Genomic DNA, 16,580 nt, shown 5'->3' with positions numbered 1-16,580 from the left:
CAGCTAATAGTCAAACACACTCTAGACTTCTTGATCTTCCATGAAAAAGTCTATTTTATTCCTAAAATTCATGGCAGTATAATCTAGTAGAGCATAGCTCAGGTTACAGAGAGACAACAAGCTAGAAAAGTACCACAGCACATGCACTTCTCTACAGGGCAAGATGGAAAAAATGTCACCTAGTTCTTTGCGGAAAAAATCACGAACACACAGAAGACATATTTTTTGTCCTTCTTCAGCAGGAAGCACATTTTAAGCCTCAAAGCCTTTCACAAGGTCAGATACTTCTTCTGAAGTTTTCTTAATCATTTTTCACCTTTAAGCAGCTTACACCATGCTTCTGCAACTCATTCATAAGCACTGGTTTGTGTTTAAAGAAATTCTCAGGAATGAGTACAGATTTGAAGGGGATAAACATTTATTACACTACTTGCTATTAGTCTTTGATATCACTAACCAAAAGGATAAAAATGTTCAGTCAATGGTCACTGACATAACACAGTAATTCTTCAAGGAACTGTAGGTGGCTGTACCCTCCATTCTGCTGAACACAGTGAAGGGCAAAAATGGTTATTAGCCCTCTGTCCCAGCACCCCCTTCAGGAAGCAGTGCTTCCTCCTGTCTGAAAAGACGTAAAAAACATTCTTCCTCTCGGAAACAGCTTAACCCAGTGTAGTTCAGTAGAACTGAATATAACTTTCAAGATAACCACAGGTATTGACTTCAGTGAAAGACAGGAGTCATCACTGTGAACATTTTTAAAATATGCATGATGGTTTACTTGCCAGGAAGTTTACTACATGATCATGCTATGAAAAGTTAAGGGGAAAAAATGCTAATTATGAAAAGCAGTTTAGCCACGTAATTTTGATAAGAAAAACTGAGTGGCAAATGTCAGAACTATCACTGGAAATCAATACAGTTCAAGTTAACTTAAATGCCATCTGAAAACTGACTCTTTCAGTCTGTCTCGTACTCTATACTAATTCAATAGCTGAATGGCCACAGTCATTTCTGCCAACACGCTTTTCATTTAAACTTTAAATTTTTATTTCATGTATTTTGTGTGCCAGCTTCCATTTTGAAAAAGGATTATAGGCAGTTATGTGTCATTCCACAGACACATAAAAGTAAAATCATGACAACGCTTCCCCAAGCTGTCCTTCACATGAAAGTCTGTATTCCTGCGCATAAAGTTCCCAAGTTCTACACATTCCCCCTCCTGTACACAGGCATCATCACTTAAGCACAGATGCTACTGAATAATCTGGCAGATAAGCCTTCTTGGGATTCTCAAAGTCCACTGGTTGTGGCTCCTGCAAGATCTAATTGCAGAAGGATTCTCTCTATGTATCTACCTGTCACAGTAGATCTTAAAACAAGTGTGGTGGCTACTCTGGGCCACTTCCTTTATTTCCAAAAATCAATTTTACAGTAGCAGTGTTTCCCAACTTCCGCATTATACTGTCACTACCATCTTTTATCTCATGAACTTAGTATTTTATACACAGTAACAATTCCAGACATGAATTTAAGGCTCAAAAAATAAGAATACCGTATGAACAAAGGGATCATAAATGTCATCTGAAAATTGATGGACCTGGAATCAATTCCAATAGGAGCATGCAGAAGAGAATCTGAACTATGGTTCCAACATTCAAAGTAAATACTTTAAAGTACTGGGCCATTAGGGTTGCTGTTTCTGATATAATAAAGTGCCAGCTGCTAGAGAGCACCTTCCACTACATTTAACCACCTCTCACACAGAAAGTACTCTCTTCACCACTCCCCCCTCCTTGCTCAACTTGTCAATTTTCCATGAAGCCTATTCAGTAGAATTAGATATCTGTACCTCCTAGACCGACATCGTGAATTTTAGGATGCAGCAAGTACATCAGAGAGAAACAGAAATGCTGATCTAAGCTCTCTTTCCTGGTTTAAGTGAGTAGCGGTAACTTGGACTTTAAGCACGAGCCAGTTGGATGAGACTTAAGTATATCTACTCCATATATAATCAGAGGCTATGCAAACACCACAGCTACCACAGTTCAGCTGATGCTCAACACTTCAACTGGATCTCCAAAAGCTACAGCCTCCTGTCATGACTAAGCTGCTGTTGAAAATACAACTCATTGTCTTAATAATGGTAGCTCCCAGACTTTCCTGTCTTATTTGTCTGACACTTGCACATGTTTACATTCAGAGGAGCATATATTTATTTACTCAGGTTTTTTGCCTATGAAAATAAGATGCCTGTGAACCAGTGGTACTGTGGACAGATGGAAACACACCTGGACTGACATCTATCAGTATTTCAGGTTTCCCTGACTACCACTACAACAGAAATGTAACTTTTTCAACACTTTTTTTTTGTCACAATGTGCTTGCTTGCACCATTTGTTGTAAATTTCATAGATTTTGAACGTCTTTTTTTTTAAAACTATAACAGAATACAACTCTTCATTTTGTCCTTCTATGTAGAATTTTGTAATAAATAATAAAATTGCATCAGCCTTATGAAAAGATTATTTTACATATACTAAACACATTGTCATGACTTAACCTAGCAAAAAAATTAGCTTCATTTTATAGATAGATATATATACACACAAACACATATATACATACAGACATACAAATATACATAATATAAATATCTGAGGTCTACCACAAAATTTGAACTATTAGTGAAGATCATATAAGACCCCTTTCCCTAAACAAATGAAACATTTCCACACCTAGAGCATACAAAAATTTACCTGATCAGTGGTTGTGACATCAGAAATTACAGCATCAGGCAGTCTCTTGGGTGGATTCATTGTTACCTAAAGCAAAAGCAGTCGCATTAATATTTCACTGCAAAAAAAAAAAGTTATCCGTAGCCATACAGCATTTACAAAGCTGTTAATGTTCCTCCTACCCTTTCTACATTTACAGACAAATAGAAAAAGATACTTAGGGCAGAGAAAGTCTCTTTTCAAGGTTAGCTTTACAAAGATACTGATCCTGAGGCATCAGATCTCAATAACAGTTACATGTTGTAGCTGATAGGTTTGATTACATTTCTTCCAAATTATACGAAAAAGCTCAAGCATGAATTATTAACCCAGAAAAAAAAAGCTATCTCACAGAACATCAGTGTTTTGGAACACAGAAATGACACACTTCTAAAATAATGCTTTAAAAAATACAGTGGAGTACAAAATTATTTACTACCTCATTCATGAACTACATCACTTTTGGCCTTTAAAGGCTTCCAGTTCTTTTTTCTGCAACTTTTTTCTCTTGATTTTGCAATAACATGCTGCATATTAAGCCTCACATTATTTTTAAAAAGCTGTTCCTCATGCAATCTACAGCTTCATTGTTTAGTTTTGAAGATATAAACTTTACGAACAGACTGACAGAGAACATCCTAGATCATGACAAAGAACACCGTAACCAATTCAAAACTGTTAAAGTAGCTGAAATCTTTTTTCCCCGTCTCAAGTTTTCAAAACAAACAAAAAAAAGCCCAAATAAAGAGAAAATGGCACAAGCTCTAAAATGAAAGGAAGCAACCTGACTCTTAGCTGTAGTAACTGTTCTTAATCTTAGTTTGTGCAAGCTCTTTACCAAAGAAAAGAGCAATCAAAAGAAACAGGGTACTGTGTACTTTCACACCTAACAACAGCAAAGGCTCTTCCCTGTTTATTAACAGCAGAGGAAAGCCACCTCTTGCATGAAAGACTTGATAATATCACTCCTGCTTTTGCCACTTCAGAGAACCACAATGGACCTACACATTAATCATAGAATCACAGAATCACAGAATAGTAGGGGTTGGAAGGGACCTCTGTGGGTCATCTAGTCCAACCCTCCTGCCGAAGCAGGGTCACCTACAGCAGGCTGCATCTTGGTAACAAGGACACTGCCTAACATGCTTTCAAAACAAGAACGGCTTGTCAATCTATTTTTGGTTGGTTTAAAGAAACTTTCAATCTTCAACTGCAAATTCAATTGAAATTTCAATTTTAAAATTTTCAAAAATACTGAGCTTAAAATAGCCTTTATTGAGTTGACTGTTTATGACTTTAGTGCCTCAAGGCTCTAGCTCATGATAACAACGTTTAGTCATAGCTAGGACTATCCTTAAACACAGTACTGAATGAGACAACAGGTATATATGTCAGGTACCTGAATATCTACTTCATGCATTTGGACATGTACACTATGTGTTCACGTGATAGTGTTTGTCATTTGCTAACTCTCTCCCAAAATGCAGGAGATGATGGTTTTCCACTGCACTGGAACTGATAAACTATAATGCTACTTCTCTCTTTTCCTCTTTATGCTTTCCAAACGTATTTCACACAAACACATAGATTTATAACGAGCTACACCTAGAGATCTCTTCCAGAAATTACAAGTTCAAACCTAACACCACACATTTGAGTACTTCTCAGCTTTTTGCTAAGTCAGTCTTTTTAGTAGAGTAACATCGTGCAATATTAACCTGACTATACCTATTAACACAAATTAAACACATGACAAACAAATTACTGAACTAAACATGAAGACCCTCTGTATACCTACAGATGAAATTATCACTAGGTATCAACTGATTTTTAAGTATAAATAGTTCCCCCACCTCCTTAAACAGAAGCAAAGAAAATCACTGATGTGGAGCAGCAAAACACACTGAAATGCTAAACTGACAACACACAGATCACGTATTCCCAATTGGGAGATGTAAGCACTGAGGCAGAAACTGAAATGTGATCATGACAGCAGAGCTGACAGGTTTAAATCAGGACTCTGTTACGAGTCTAGCTGGCACAATCCAGTAGCTCAGCAGTAGGTCCTTAGACAGAGTATCTAAAATCTCTACTTCTTTGTCAATCTCCGTGCTGCCCATGCTCAAATAAGAGCAGCCAAACAATCTGCTCTTAAAGCTACAGACAAGAGAGGTAAAGGTCCCCAAATCTGCCTGTGAAAACCAAGACTTAAAAGCGACTTCTCTGCTCTTGGTCTAAGAAGTCTCCAGAAACTTTTCAGATCAAACCTTCCCCAAACTAGCTTTTAACAAGAAGTTAGTAACTTTCCTCATCTGTTCATTTATGGGTGGGAGAGGGTGATTGGGAGTCACTAAATACATAAAATCGAAACACATAAACTTTCCTTTGTTTGTAAATCTTATATTTGGGTAACATAAAACTCTTGCCACACTGAACAGTTCAACTGATAGCATATTCCATCTGACCTACAGAATTATGATTTTAAGGAATTTAGCACAGCTCTTAGTACAACATGTAGAAGATTTTACCACTTCTATGGAATTAACGGGGTCAAACTGGGTCAGATTACAGCCTGCTGCAGTGTCAACTTTGAAACACCCTCTTCTAAAAGGCCTAATACGAATCCCGTAGAGGAGCATTCTGTCCACATCATCGTGTCTTTTATATGAATTTCAATTTTAGTTTAACTTCAGATATCATTTTCTAATTCCAAGTCCACAGAATTTAGATTCTAAACATTTTTCAGAGAATCTCCTATTCTGTTTTCCATTAGGATATTCCATACCTGTAATATATCAAATACTTGAATGTAGGAATATCTCATCAGTTGCATGTTTGGTAATTCATTTTTCTCTCTAATTGTCAAAACAAAACCACTGCTTTCCCAGGCTCTGAACAGTAACTTTTCACTCAGGCTCTTCAATGAACAGAAGTATTCAAGTTTCATTTGAGTTTGTACCACCACATTGCTCAAATGCTGGTTTATCCTCCCTAGCTGATACAGCAAATATTTTTTTTTTCAGTGCTGGCAGAAGCTTCTATGTGTTTTGCTTTTTGTTTTTTTTAATATGAATATGTGTGAATTTACCTTGGCCTTTTCTGATGTTCGTTTTCCACCAAATCCTCCAGCTCCAACCAAAAACAAAGAGAACTGATTATAGCACACTAGGTCCTTTCCACTATAGGTATTCACTGAAAGACAACAAAAAAGGAAGGTCATATACCATCTTTGATCTACTTCTTCATATGGCTAGCATGTGTTGTTACAACAGAAAAGTTCAGCTTCAAATATGACAAAGCTCATTTTAACAACTGAAGGGACAACAGTCACACTTTCACTTTGCACTGTTGCAAGAAGACTAATGATATGTTTCAAATAACATTATCATGAGTTTTATCTATATTAAAACATCAGAATTAAAAAATGAGATATCAATATGCCAGTGACATTCAAGGTGCTAAAAATATTTGACAACAGTGTGCTGAAATTAGTATTTATTTCAGCATCTCACACTGCATTAGCAATTTAATATGATAGAACTGTGCCATAAAATACGATGTATTAGAAGCTATTAAGAATCCCTAGTGTGTAAATCAAAATACAAAAAGTGGTACTAGTACCTTGTATGAAAAGAGCTCCAGAGCAAGCTTTAGTTTAAGGTCTCCTGTTCCTTCTTTGAAGAAGTTAAACTTACGCTAAATCAAGGTTCAGCTTCCTATTTCCAGTTCATGCCTACTCCACTCCCTTACATCTTAGACTGAAATTTACAGTATTGTTAATAACGTTCATTTCCAGTTCCAGAATAAGTTTAAAAACCACTAAGATTTTCCTCGCAAAAATAACTTTTGCATGTTGCAGAAACAGACAGGCTTAAAGTTAGCCCAGTATGGAAGCAAAAGACAGCTACCAGGAACAAAGGGACAGTAAAGACCTTTTTACCATTTAATCTGTACACTGAAGGAATAAAAGCTCAAGAGTGTTTAGCGATTCACTGTCTATTAACCTACTCTTGTAGTTTAATTTCCCAAGGGACCTTGGTACGACCACCCCTAAAGATATCAAAATTCTGAAAATGACACGCATCAACTTCCGGAGGCATTCATTCTGATCCTTTAACTTGGATACAAGAGGAAGGAAATGGGATTTTGTTTTGTGTAGAAAAGAATAATGCAGGCATAAAAAAAGAACACTGGACATACTCTTAAAGATGGCTGCTTTGAAGATGAGTCTACACAACACACGTATGCCTAACCTATGCAAAACCACCCCACAAAGCACATGGACACATGTGCGCATGCACCCTCCCTTGCTGAAGGGCAGCAGAATCTAAAATGGCTACCTTCAGATACGACTAAGTATTATCACTAAAGAACTTTGTTCAATTTGCACAGTGCACTATTCCACCTACACAGAAAAAAACAAACCTTCTCTGAAATGTTTTTTCAAAGAGAGTGTTATTTGAGTACATTAACTGCCCAGGAACAGTTACATTATACATTGACACAGCTATTGCTAATTAGCTCATTTCTCAGCTCTCATTGAGATTTAATATGCTAAGTCTTTACTGTCAAAAGGCTGACAGTTATTGGTACAGCTAGTTAACAACTGAACCTGTCAAATTTTACTGCACTCCCTCCAAAAACTATAAACCTTACCATCTATAAGCAAGACTGCTCCTGATCCTTTGTCAAGAATATCAGCAACGGTTGAAACTGAAGTTAATTGCCCTGCAGGAAGAGAAGAACACATACATGGTGTAAAGTTTTGCTTCAGGAATGAAGCCCACAGATCACTCTTTACACTTCCTTGCTGACAATAATAATGGTAATAATAATCATAGTAATAGTCATAGTAATCATGATTGTCACGATTACAATAAAAGTGTCTGGGAATCTTTCCAAATCTTGGTTTGCAGATGGGAGGAATTTTTTTTCTTCATGTTTTGTTGGTTTTTTTTAATGGAATCTTGCTACAGTTTATATACTCAGAGCTAAACACAAATCACATTCCAGACTCAAACACAACGCTAACATCAAAGATAGCTCCAATCACTTAAGGACTGTCCACAAATTTCAAGAGCTGAGACAACTATAGTTCTACAGGAAAGAAGCTCAGCTCAGGGCCTAGGTTTATGAAGTCTGTCTGTAAAGAGGTTATTTTTCTAGAGAGATATGTAACCCTGTATGTTTACATAATCAGCCTATGGAATGGAAAAATAAAAACTTTTATGAAGTCCTCGTAATCCATTATTAATTATCAGACTTCTCTGAAGTTAATATAACTTTCACACATCTCCTTTTTGTTTCAGCAAGAAATCATGACATTTATCTGTGGCTTGCAAGATTTATTTTTCCTTTCTACACTCTGGAAAGTTTAAATTTTAAAAACTACTAACGAAGAACCCAAGACACATGCATGCATATTCTGAATGAGTCTAACAAGCACCTCTCAAGTGTTGTAATCTCAGACAATACAGTCATCAGTGAAACGAGCTTGCTACTGCAGTAACCAGTATCTGCAGAATTTTGACAGTTGTTTTTTAGCCTCCTCATCGAGATGTCCAGTCCTCCTTTATACACATAATTTAAATCTCCTCTTATAGGCACACAGGCACAACCAATGTTGAAGAATTTTTAGGTAAACATCCCAGAAGTTCTATGATACAATCTTACAGAAACAATTAAAAGTTCTGCTAGTTAGTATCAAATTATATCAGTAACACATCAGCATGCAGTGTATTTGCTTATTACATCAAAGATTAGGAATGAGTTTACTAAGTATGCTATAGAAAAGCAACACCTGATCCCAAGAACAGAGAGTTTCAGAATTCCTTCAATAACACAACATGTTGCCTCTCTTCTGCCCCACCCCTTGTAAAAAGAACAGGAAAAAGTCCAGGTGGAAACAGAGCTTCCCCATTTCCATCTATAATGCGGCTACGGGAACTGTCGTCTCAGTGAAAAGCAAATAAGCAACACAAGAGGACTGACCTGAGGTTGGTAATGGTTTATACAGTTCCAGATACTGCTCACCATGCAGCATCTATGTAAAGAAAGGCAGTGCTATAACAACAATCAATATATTGTATTGCTTCTCCCATCAAAATTGCAAGGAAATATACAGTTATTTTAGAAAGTGTTCAGAACAAGCAAATAATAAAACCCCCACGTTTTCCGTTCTGTTTTTCCAATTTTATCCCCAACAGAAAACACCTTCAAAGAAAGTTTTAAACTTTTGTGGTTTAATAAATCATAATAAACACAAATTAAAATTTAACAAAAAAATGATCACTCTTACCATCTTAGGAAAACATAGGTCATATAAGTGAAGTAAATTAACAATTTCTTAGAGCTTAAGAATACAAAACAACGACTTTTCCTTTTCTAGAATAAAGGGAACTTACTAATATTAGAAACATCATAGTTAAAGTCACCTTATAGTTACATCAAGCACAAACAAAATGAGATACTTAACACTTCCATACCTTTGCGAGATCAATATTTAGTCCTGGAAGAGAAGGAACACCATCAAACATGGAGGTTTGAGCAGGAATTACTCCAAAGCTAGGTAAACAGCAGAACTCTTCACTTCCTTCAAACAGAAATTTTAGGTGATCTGGATCCTTTGTTGACATTCCCACACCAAGGGCATATAGAATAGGCTCTAAGTGAGTATATTTATACATGTTGGTACCCAGTTCCCGGCCAACAATGCTTGCCTGGAAATTAAAAGTCAGTATAAAATAAAATTTCATAATAGTTAATATTGCATGTGCATTCTTTCTATAATTCTCATATAAAACAAAATTCATGTTTGAGCATTTTCTTTATAGTCACACGTAAACAGTAAGTATAAGTAATAAACATGCTATAAAATGTTAATGTATTTGTTGCAGTACAAGCAACCTTAATGTAATACATTATATCCTGCTGCACTCAATTTACTTCTAGAATAAGCAGTATCACTTCATACGTCTCTGCTCCCAGCAATGCACAAGAATTTTTCTAAAACAAACCATGAATGAAACAATTAACACTGTAATAAAACTGAAAGGAGGAAAAATTACATCTATAGAGAAGAAGACAGAACAAAACCACACTACCCAACACAACCCATCCCCTGTCCCTTTTCTGAACAATACTCTAACTAAAGAGGTTTACCCAAGAACTTACAAGCACTTGCATTCTGCATTATTCAGTATATTTAGCTTTAAGTTTTCCCATCATCAGTAACAAAGAGTGGAGCCTGGAGATGTTTCTTATTCTGCTTCCTGACTTCACAGTTTAAAACCCACTTTTCTTTTTGCAGACAGCAAGCCAGAGCAGAAACTGATCAGGAACATCAGTCTCTCTGCTCAAGGTTTTCACCTAACTGACTGCATCTGGTAGACAGATGTACTTACTGTGTCAACAGATGAAGAGACCATTGATGCAGAGCTTGTCGAATTCATAGAAACATTCCCTTGAGACTCTATCTGACTTAGAGCATCATTCAGCACACTTACGGACTCTAGACAAAGGAAATGAAAAAAAATCACTTATAAATAGCCAGAAATGAGACACTCCAATTAAGACACACAACAAACATGCCAGCAAATGAGATATAGCCTCAACTCATTTTTAAAACACAATAAACATACATTTGCAAATTAAGCACAGTGCTGCATTTTAGAGGCATCTACACAACAGCTGATGGTAACTGATTTGTACACCAGTCTCATCAGTTCTCCACCCAGCAGTCAACCACGACACCTACCTAATGCAAGTGCCTGAACACAGCTGGTGCTATATGCCACCATTAAAGCCAAGAGGAGTACGCCAGTAAATACTTTGTTTTATTCCCTGAACCACAGTGTTAAGAAGAAGATACTGAGCACTATGTTTCTACTATCTCAGAAGTACACATCTGAAAATCAGAACTGCTTTCTTATCTTGAAAATTATTTGCAATACAATTAACAAGTCTCATCTCCTCATGGCTACCCTCTTTCCCAAGTCACACAGATAAATTCATAAATAGACAAACAAATAAATAAGTGTGAGGCTTGAACAACGCCAAGGTTACAAGCAAGATGATGCATGGCTGAGATACAGAATTCAGCTATGGTAAAGGCAGGCCATCAAGAACAGCCTGCTCCTTGAACCTCAACATAGCTAAAATCAGTATCAAATATTTGTGTGTTTGAAAGAATCAAGCAAAAAGTAGTGAGAATCCTGTACAGAAAAATAAAAAGTATTTACATCAGAGGAGCAAAGAATCATTATTTAACTACCTTTACCTTGCAGCCAGTCCCCTCCACGTCAAAATCCCTACAACCATACTTACTTGCACAGTTGCTCAGGCTAACACCATGTTGCTCTATTGCACAGCACTCCCCTAGATATCCTGCAAGTTAGTTGCATACTCTCTTTCAGAATCTTGAATTTCTAAACTATTTCTTGCTTCCCAGTCTCATTGCCAGAATCATCATCATGTTTTATTTGTGGTCTCAATCTCATGAAGAAAAATGAACATCTACGAAACAAACATATGCTGTCACATCCTCTGCCAAAGACCAATTTATCTTTGGGTGTAATCACTATCATAACATTACATGAGGTTATGACATGTATGTAATGTGAAAATGTGCAAAACAAGATTTGTAATTTATAAGAATGCTTTAAAAGATAATTCCTTTTATCCTTTTTTTATTCATTAAATGAATGGAGGAAAAGCAATACTGAGCTGCTGGAAGAAGTAACAGACTGTTTCTGTCTTTCTTGCATGAACCAAAGAAAGGCTTTCACATTGCTAAAAAATCTTGAAGGGAAAATACAGCTTTGACCTCCAAATAAACCTGACTGTTTCCTCAGCTTTTCCTCTCCACAACCCATTTCCATGCAGGAACATAAGTATACTACTTAATGGTAAAATCTGAAAAGAAGATTACCAGCATGCATCTTACACACAATGACATCATTAAAACAAATAGTATAAAAGCAACCTGCAAGTTAGTAACAGTGCAGAATACTGCAATCTCCTTTTCTTTCAGAATGTATGATACTACTGGACTCTCAAATCAGTGAGCTGGCTAGTGTCTGGCTGAACACTAAGAAGATCACAGAATCATAGAATGCTTTGGGTTGGAAGGCACCTTTAATGGTCATCTAGTCCAATCCCCCTACAATGAACCGGCATATCTTCAACTGGATCAGGTTGCTCAGATCCCCGTCCAACCTGACGTGAATGTTTCCAGGGATGGGGCATTTACCACCTCTCTGGGCAATCTGTTCCAGTGTTTCACCACCCTCAGTGTAATACATTTCTTCATTATATCCAGTCCAAATCTACCCTCTTTTAGTTTAAAACCATTACTCCTTGTCCTGCCACAACCGGTCCTGTTAAAAAGTTCATCCCTGTAATTCTGATATTCCCTGTAAGTACTGAAAGGCCACTATAAGGTGTACACAGAGCCTTCTCCAGGTTGAACAACCCCAGCTCTGTCAGCCTTTCCTCATAGGAGAGGCGTTCCAGCCCTCTGACCATTTTCATGGTCCTCCTCTGGACCTGCTCCAACAGGTCCAGGTCTTTCTTACACTGGGGGCTCAAGCGCTGGACGCAGGACTCCAGGTGGGGTCTCACCAGAGTGGAGCAGAGGGGCAGAATCCCCTCCCTCGAAAGGGGAGGCCCTCCCACATAAATCGCTGCAGATTCACTGCTGCCTCAGAGGCAGTGATATTTTCATGTTGCATTAAGAAGATGGTTACCTTTCACTCCTGGTAAAGGGAACGTGGGAGAATACACTCTGTAAGAGTCCATGCAGCAGATATCTCAAACATCTCACCCAAAAGAATACAGCTATTACCCTATAAATGCAGTTGTCAAGTGAAGGAGGGGGCTTTGCTAAGGTGGGGCAGCACTCCTTTGGAAACAACTTTGTTATCTATGCAGCCTGGAGATAAGATCACAGGCAGAGGATGTGGAAAATCAGTTGCTGGTGATATCTTTTTATTTCTCCCTCTTCCTCTTTTCTTCTCTATCTTTTCTTTTCTGCCTCCCCTATGCTCTTTTCCTTCTCCTTCGAAACTATACAAGTACGGCTTATCATAATTGTGCCACCATAGTTTGCTTATCATCATCATGCCACAATGGTTTATTTATCATAATCGTGAATAAACATTCTAAAGTGATACAGGATCTCTGGTGTCACCTTAATCCAACCAAGGGGATCAGCAAATCTGAGTCACTCTCGTTAATGGAGTGGGACATTTAATCACTCTTATTACTGCAGCAAACCTACATCTTCCACTTCTTCAGCTTCCTAAGGCCTAAATTCTCACATAGATTCTGTAAAAAAAAAAAGTCCGTTCTCAGATTTTTCCATTGTTAAAAAGACAGCATGTAGTGAATGCACAAGCCATCACACCTTTTGCTAGTTAACAGGACTACACTTGAAACTCTGTGGAAGTACAGAGAAACTGTCAGAACTTCTCCGAGTACATCAAGGACTAAACCTGTAAAGCTTAGGGAATAACTATTAAGAACATTCAAAGACACCTGAGGCACTAAAAGGAAAGTAAAAAGGCATGCACAGTCAGATACACTGACTGTGTCGGATAGCTTTTGGGGTCAGGGGAGGAGTTTGGGCAAAAGACTATACTGTACTATCAGCAGCTGCCTGTCTACAAAGATGTAGGGTAACTACCAAAAAAGATCGTTTTACTGAGCACATTATCATGATATCTGAGAAAATTCAATGATTTACTGAATTAACAGCAGCTGCCAAATCAAGTGACATTTAGCTATTTCCTATTAATTAAAATTGCACAAATCCTAGAAAATCATATTCTGGTACATAGGCAAGAGCTTATTCAGTTTATGTGCCAAGAGAACAAGTTAAGCCTACAAAGCAAAGAAATGCTTAAAAAAAGTCAAAAAATTATGGAAAGAAAAATTACTATCTTTTTATTTAAACTGCTTTGAAGAAAAATACTTCAACATTTTAATTTCTTGAAAGTCCACCACTAAAACACAAAGATAAGACAGTACTTCCATTTAGGCTTCAAGAGTTCAGCATCTCCAGCAGAATGACCTTGGCTAAAATACACAACTATGAATGCGCTCTAGTTAAACATCAAAGGAGTGCTTTGCTAGGCAGGGCTCTAAATGCACGATCATTCAGACATTAAATGTGGAGCATTTAAGTTATGTAAGAAAATAACCTCCCCCTATGCTTCCAAAAAAGAGAACTCTAAAAAAGTACATCATGAATCCAAGTATTTAGTTACATATGACTATTGCACGTGTAAGACAATATACCTTTAAAAAAAATCCCAAGCAACCAGCAGATGACACACTTGTACCCTTGAACGAATGAAGTCAAACTGCTCTTATCAGTATGCCCAAATTATGAAACAAGATTAACATCTCTGATTACAGGATTTTCTACTATATTACAAGAAAATACTTTACCTACCTGGTATTTTTTTATAATTATACATAATGTTTAGTAAACGATTACTCTTCACAGCACCACATAAATTAAATTAATGAAATCTTGTGGGAGAGTTTTAACTTGCAGATATTAGGTATTGTAGCTTTTCATTTTTCATGTAAGTACTCCAATTAGTTTCCTTTATTTAACAGTTGAATACCTTCAAGCAATAAAGTGGATATTTTGGCAGTAGAAAAAACTTAAGACAGAACTGACAACTTGTCCTGGGTTTGGCCAGAACAGGGTTAATTTTCACCGGAATCCAGGAAGGGGCACAGCCGGGGGGTGGGGGCTGACCCCACCTGGCCAAACAGAGCCCGGTATTCCATACCATGTGACGTCACGCTGGGTTCCGGTGGGGGGGGGCGGCACGGCGGGAAGGCACTCGCGGCTTGGGAGGGGCACGGCGCCAGTGCTGTTCGGGAGAGCGGCTGTCTGGGTCGTGCGGATCGTTGTTGTGTTTTCTGCTTATTTGTATCGTTGTTGTTCCTGTTTCCCTCTGTTTGCTGTTCTGTTAAACTGCCCTTATCCCGACCCACCAGTTTCTGCCTCTTTCTTTTCATTCTCCTCCGCACGCCGGCGGGGGGAGGGGCGGCCGCGTGGCGCTTTTGTTGCCGGCGGCAGCCGAAACCAAGACATTAATTTGGCGCCCAGACGTGGAGCGGGGATAACGGCAGGGCTGAGCAGCGGGTGTTAAAACTGCTTTCTTACATTTTGTTAAACTTTATTATACGCATTTACTGTGTTAGTTAAAGTCGCCAGTAAAAATGTTTCTGACTTTGATCAAATGTCTCTGCTACATAAATCCTTACTTGCTGTATGTGTTTGCCGCCGTGCTGTTTGTTACCTCGCGAAAGAAGATCAGGATGATGATTCTGCTGTACTGTATGATATCGACTTATGATATGATAACATCACTGTGCATGAAATTAGTCTTGTATTTGCATGCAGCACTGCGCTCATTTCCGTACCTCAGGTCCTATGTCTTAGATCTTGTTAATAATCAAACCCAATCTGTGGGGAAAACCGGAGGGGATACCTTCCTCCACTCTTTCGCCCCCCCTCTCTCCTTCAGGCTGGTCCTAAGGGCTTTTGAGAATTTCGAGTACCCGTGGGATGATCAGGCCAGCACTCTCCTTTTGTTCTGCCTCCTGAATGGGTTGCAGGTTTTGTTTAGGGTTCAGCAAGTCGTTAAGAACATCGTGCAGAGACCTGCCCCGGGGCCACATAGCTGTGAGTGGCTGGGTGTGTGGGACAGCATGGGTAGGTGTCTAGAGCAGTGGGCACCTGCGGTGTGTTTTAAACTCACCCCTGAACAAATACAGAATCCGGACAATCTGGTAAAATATCTGCAAAAAGTGTGCTGCCACCCTGGGAACTCCAGAGAGACACAGATCACCGCAACGTGCTGGGGTCTGGCCCATGCCTACCGAGCCCTGTTCAACACTGTTCAGTGCCTTAAAGGGGAAAGGGGGGGAAGTGAAGCGGCAGGCACTGCGGCTGGCACTGCCTCCCCAGCCGGCCCTGCAGCCCCTCCAGCCCAACAGGCAGTCACAGCCCCCCAGACCGGCACCGCCGCTGCCACAGCTGCAGGGTCTGCCTCGGTTTCCCTGGCAGGCACAGCAGCAGCTCCAGCCCCAGCTCCAGCTGCAGGCATCGCGGCTGAGCCCAATGACCAACCTGTGCCAGTAGCAGTCGCCCCCGTAAAACTAAAGAAAGACGCAAAGAGAGCAGATCGCTCCGGGAGGGATGACGATGAGCCAGGGTCATCGCGGGAGATAGAGACAGAGATCATCACCCGGTCCCTGTCCCTGGGCGAGCTGCGAGACATGCGGAAAGATTTCAGCCGCCACCCAGCCGAGCACATTGCCACCTGGCTGCTGCGGTGCTGGGATAACGGGGCCAGCAGCTTGGAGTTAGAGGGCAAGGAAACCAAGCAGCTGGGATCCCTGGCCAGGGACAGGGGCATTGACAAGGCCATTGGGAAGAAGGAACAAGTCCTCAGCCTCTGGAGGAGACTTCTCTCAGGGGTGAGGGAGAGGTACCCCTTCAGTGACGATTTTGTATGTCATCCTGGCAAGTGGCCCAATATGGAAAGGGGTATTCAGTACTTGAGGGAATTAGCTGTGCGGGAGCTGGTTTATAATGAACCAGACGATGAGCAGGTACCCACAGACCCAGATGAAGTCCAGTGCACAGCATCTATGTGGAGGAAGTTTGTGCGGAGCGCACCCTCCTCATATGCCAACTCACTGACAGTTGTAAACTGGAAGGGTAAGGAGGCACCAACAGTGGATGAGGTGGCTGTCAGACTCCGGTAATATGAGGAA

At 39.3% G+C, this 16,580-nt stretch overlaps 1 protein-coding gene across 1 annotated transcript in view; it reads right to left on the bottom strand.

Moving 5' to 3' along the window:
• Positions 1–16,580, bottom strand: part of HSD17B4 (hydroxysteroid 17-beta dehydrogenase 4) — a 70,979-nt gene that overhangs the window by 31,440 nt on the left and 22,959 nt on the right. Inside the window, exons 12-17 of the mRNA XM_075411802.1 lie at positions 10,181–10,287; positions 9,263–9,496; positions 8,769–8,820; positions 7,434–7,505; positions 5,866–5,969; positions 2,760–2,825 (exon numbers count right to left, since the gene is read on the bottom strand). Of these exons, the coding sequence (XP_075267917.1) occupies positions 2,760–2,825; positions 5,866–5,969; positions 7,434–7,505; positions 8,769–8,820; positions 9,263–9,496; positions 10,181–10,287 (635 nt within the window). The remainder of the gene's footprint in view (positions 1–2,759; positions 2,826–5,865; positions 5,970–7,433; positions 7,506–8,768; positions 8,821–9,262; positions 9,497–10,180; positions 10,288–16,580) is intronic.

This window comes from Opisthocomus hoazin, chromosome Z (genome assembly GCF_030867145.1).
Source record: "Opisthocomus hoazin isolate bOpiHoa1 chromosome Z, bOpiHoa1.hap1, whole genome shotgun sequence".
Taxonomy (NCBI): domain Eukaryota; kingdom Metazoa; phylum Chordata; class Aves; order Opisthocomiformes; family Opisthocomidae; genus Opisthocomus; species Opisthocomus hoazin.
This window is presented reverse-complemented; position numbering and strand designations above follow the sequence as displayed.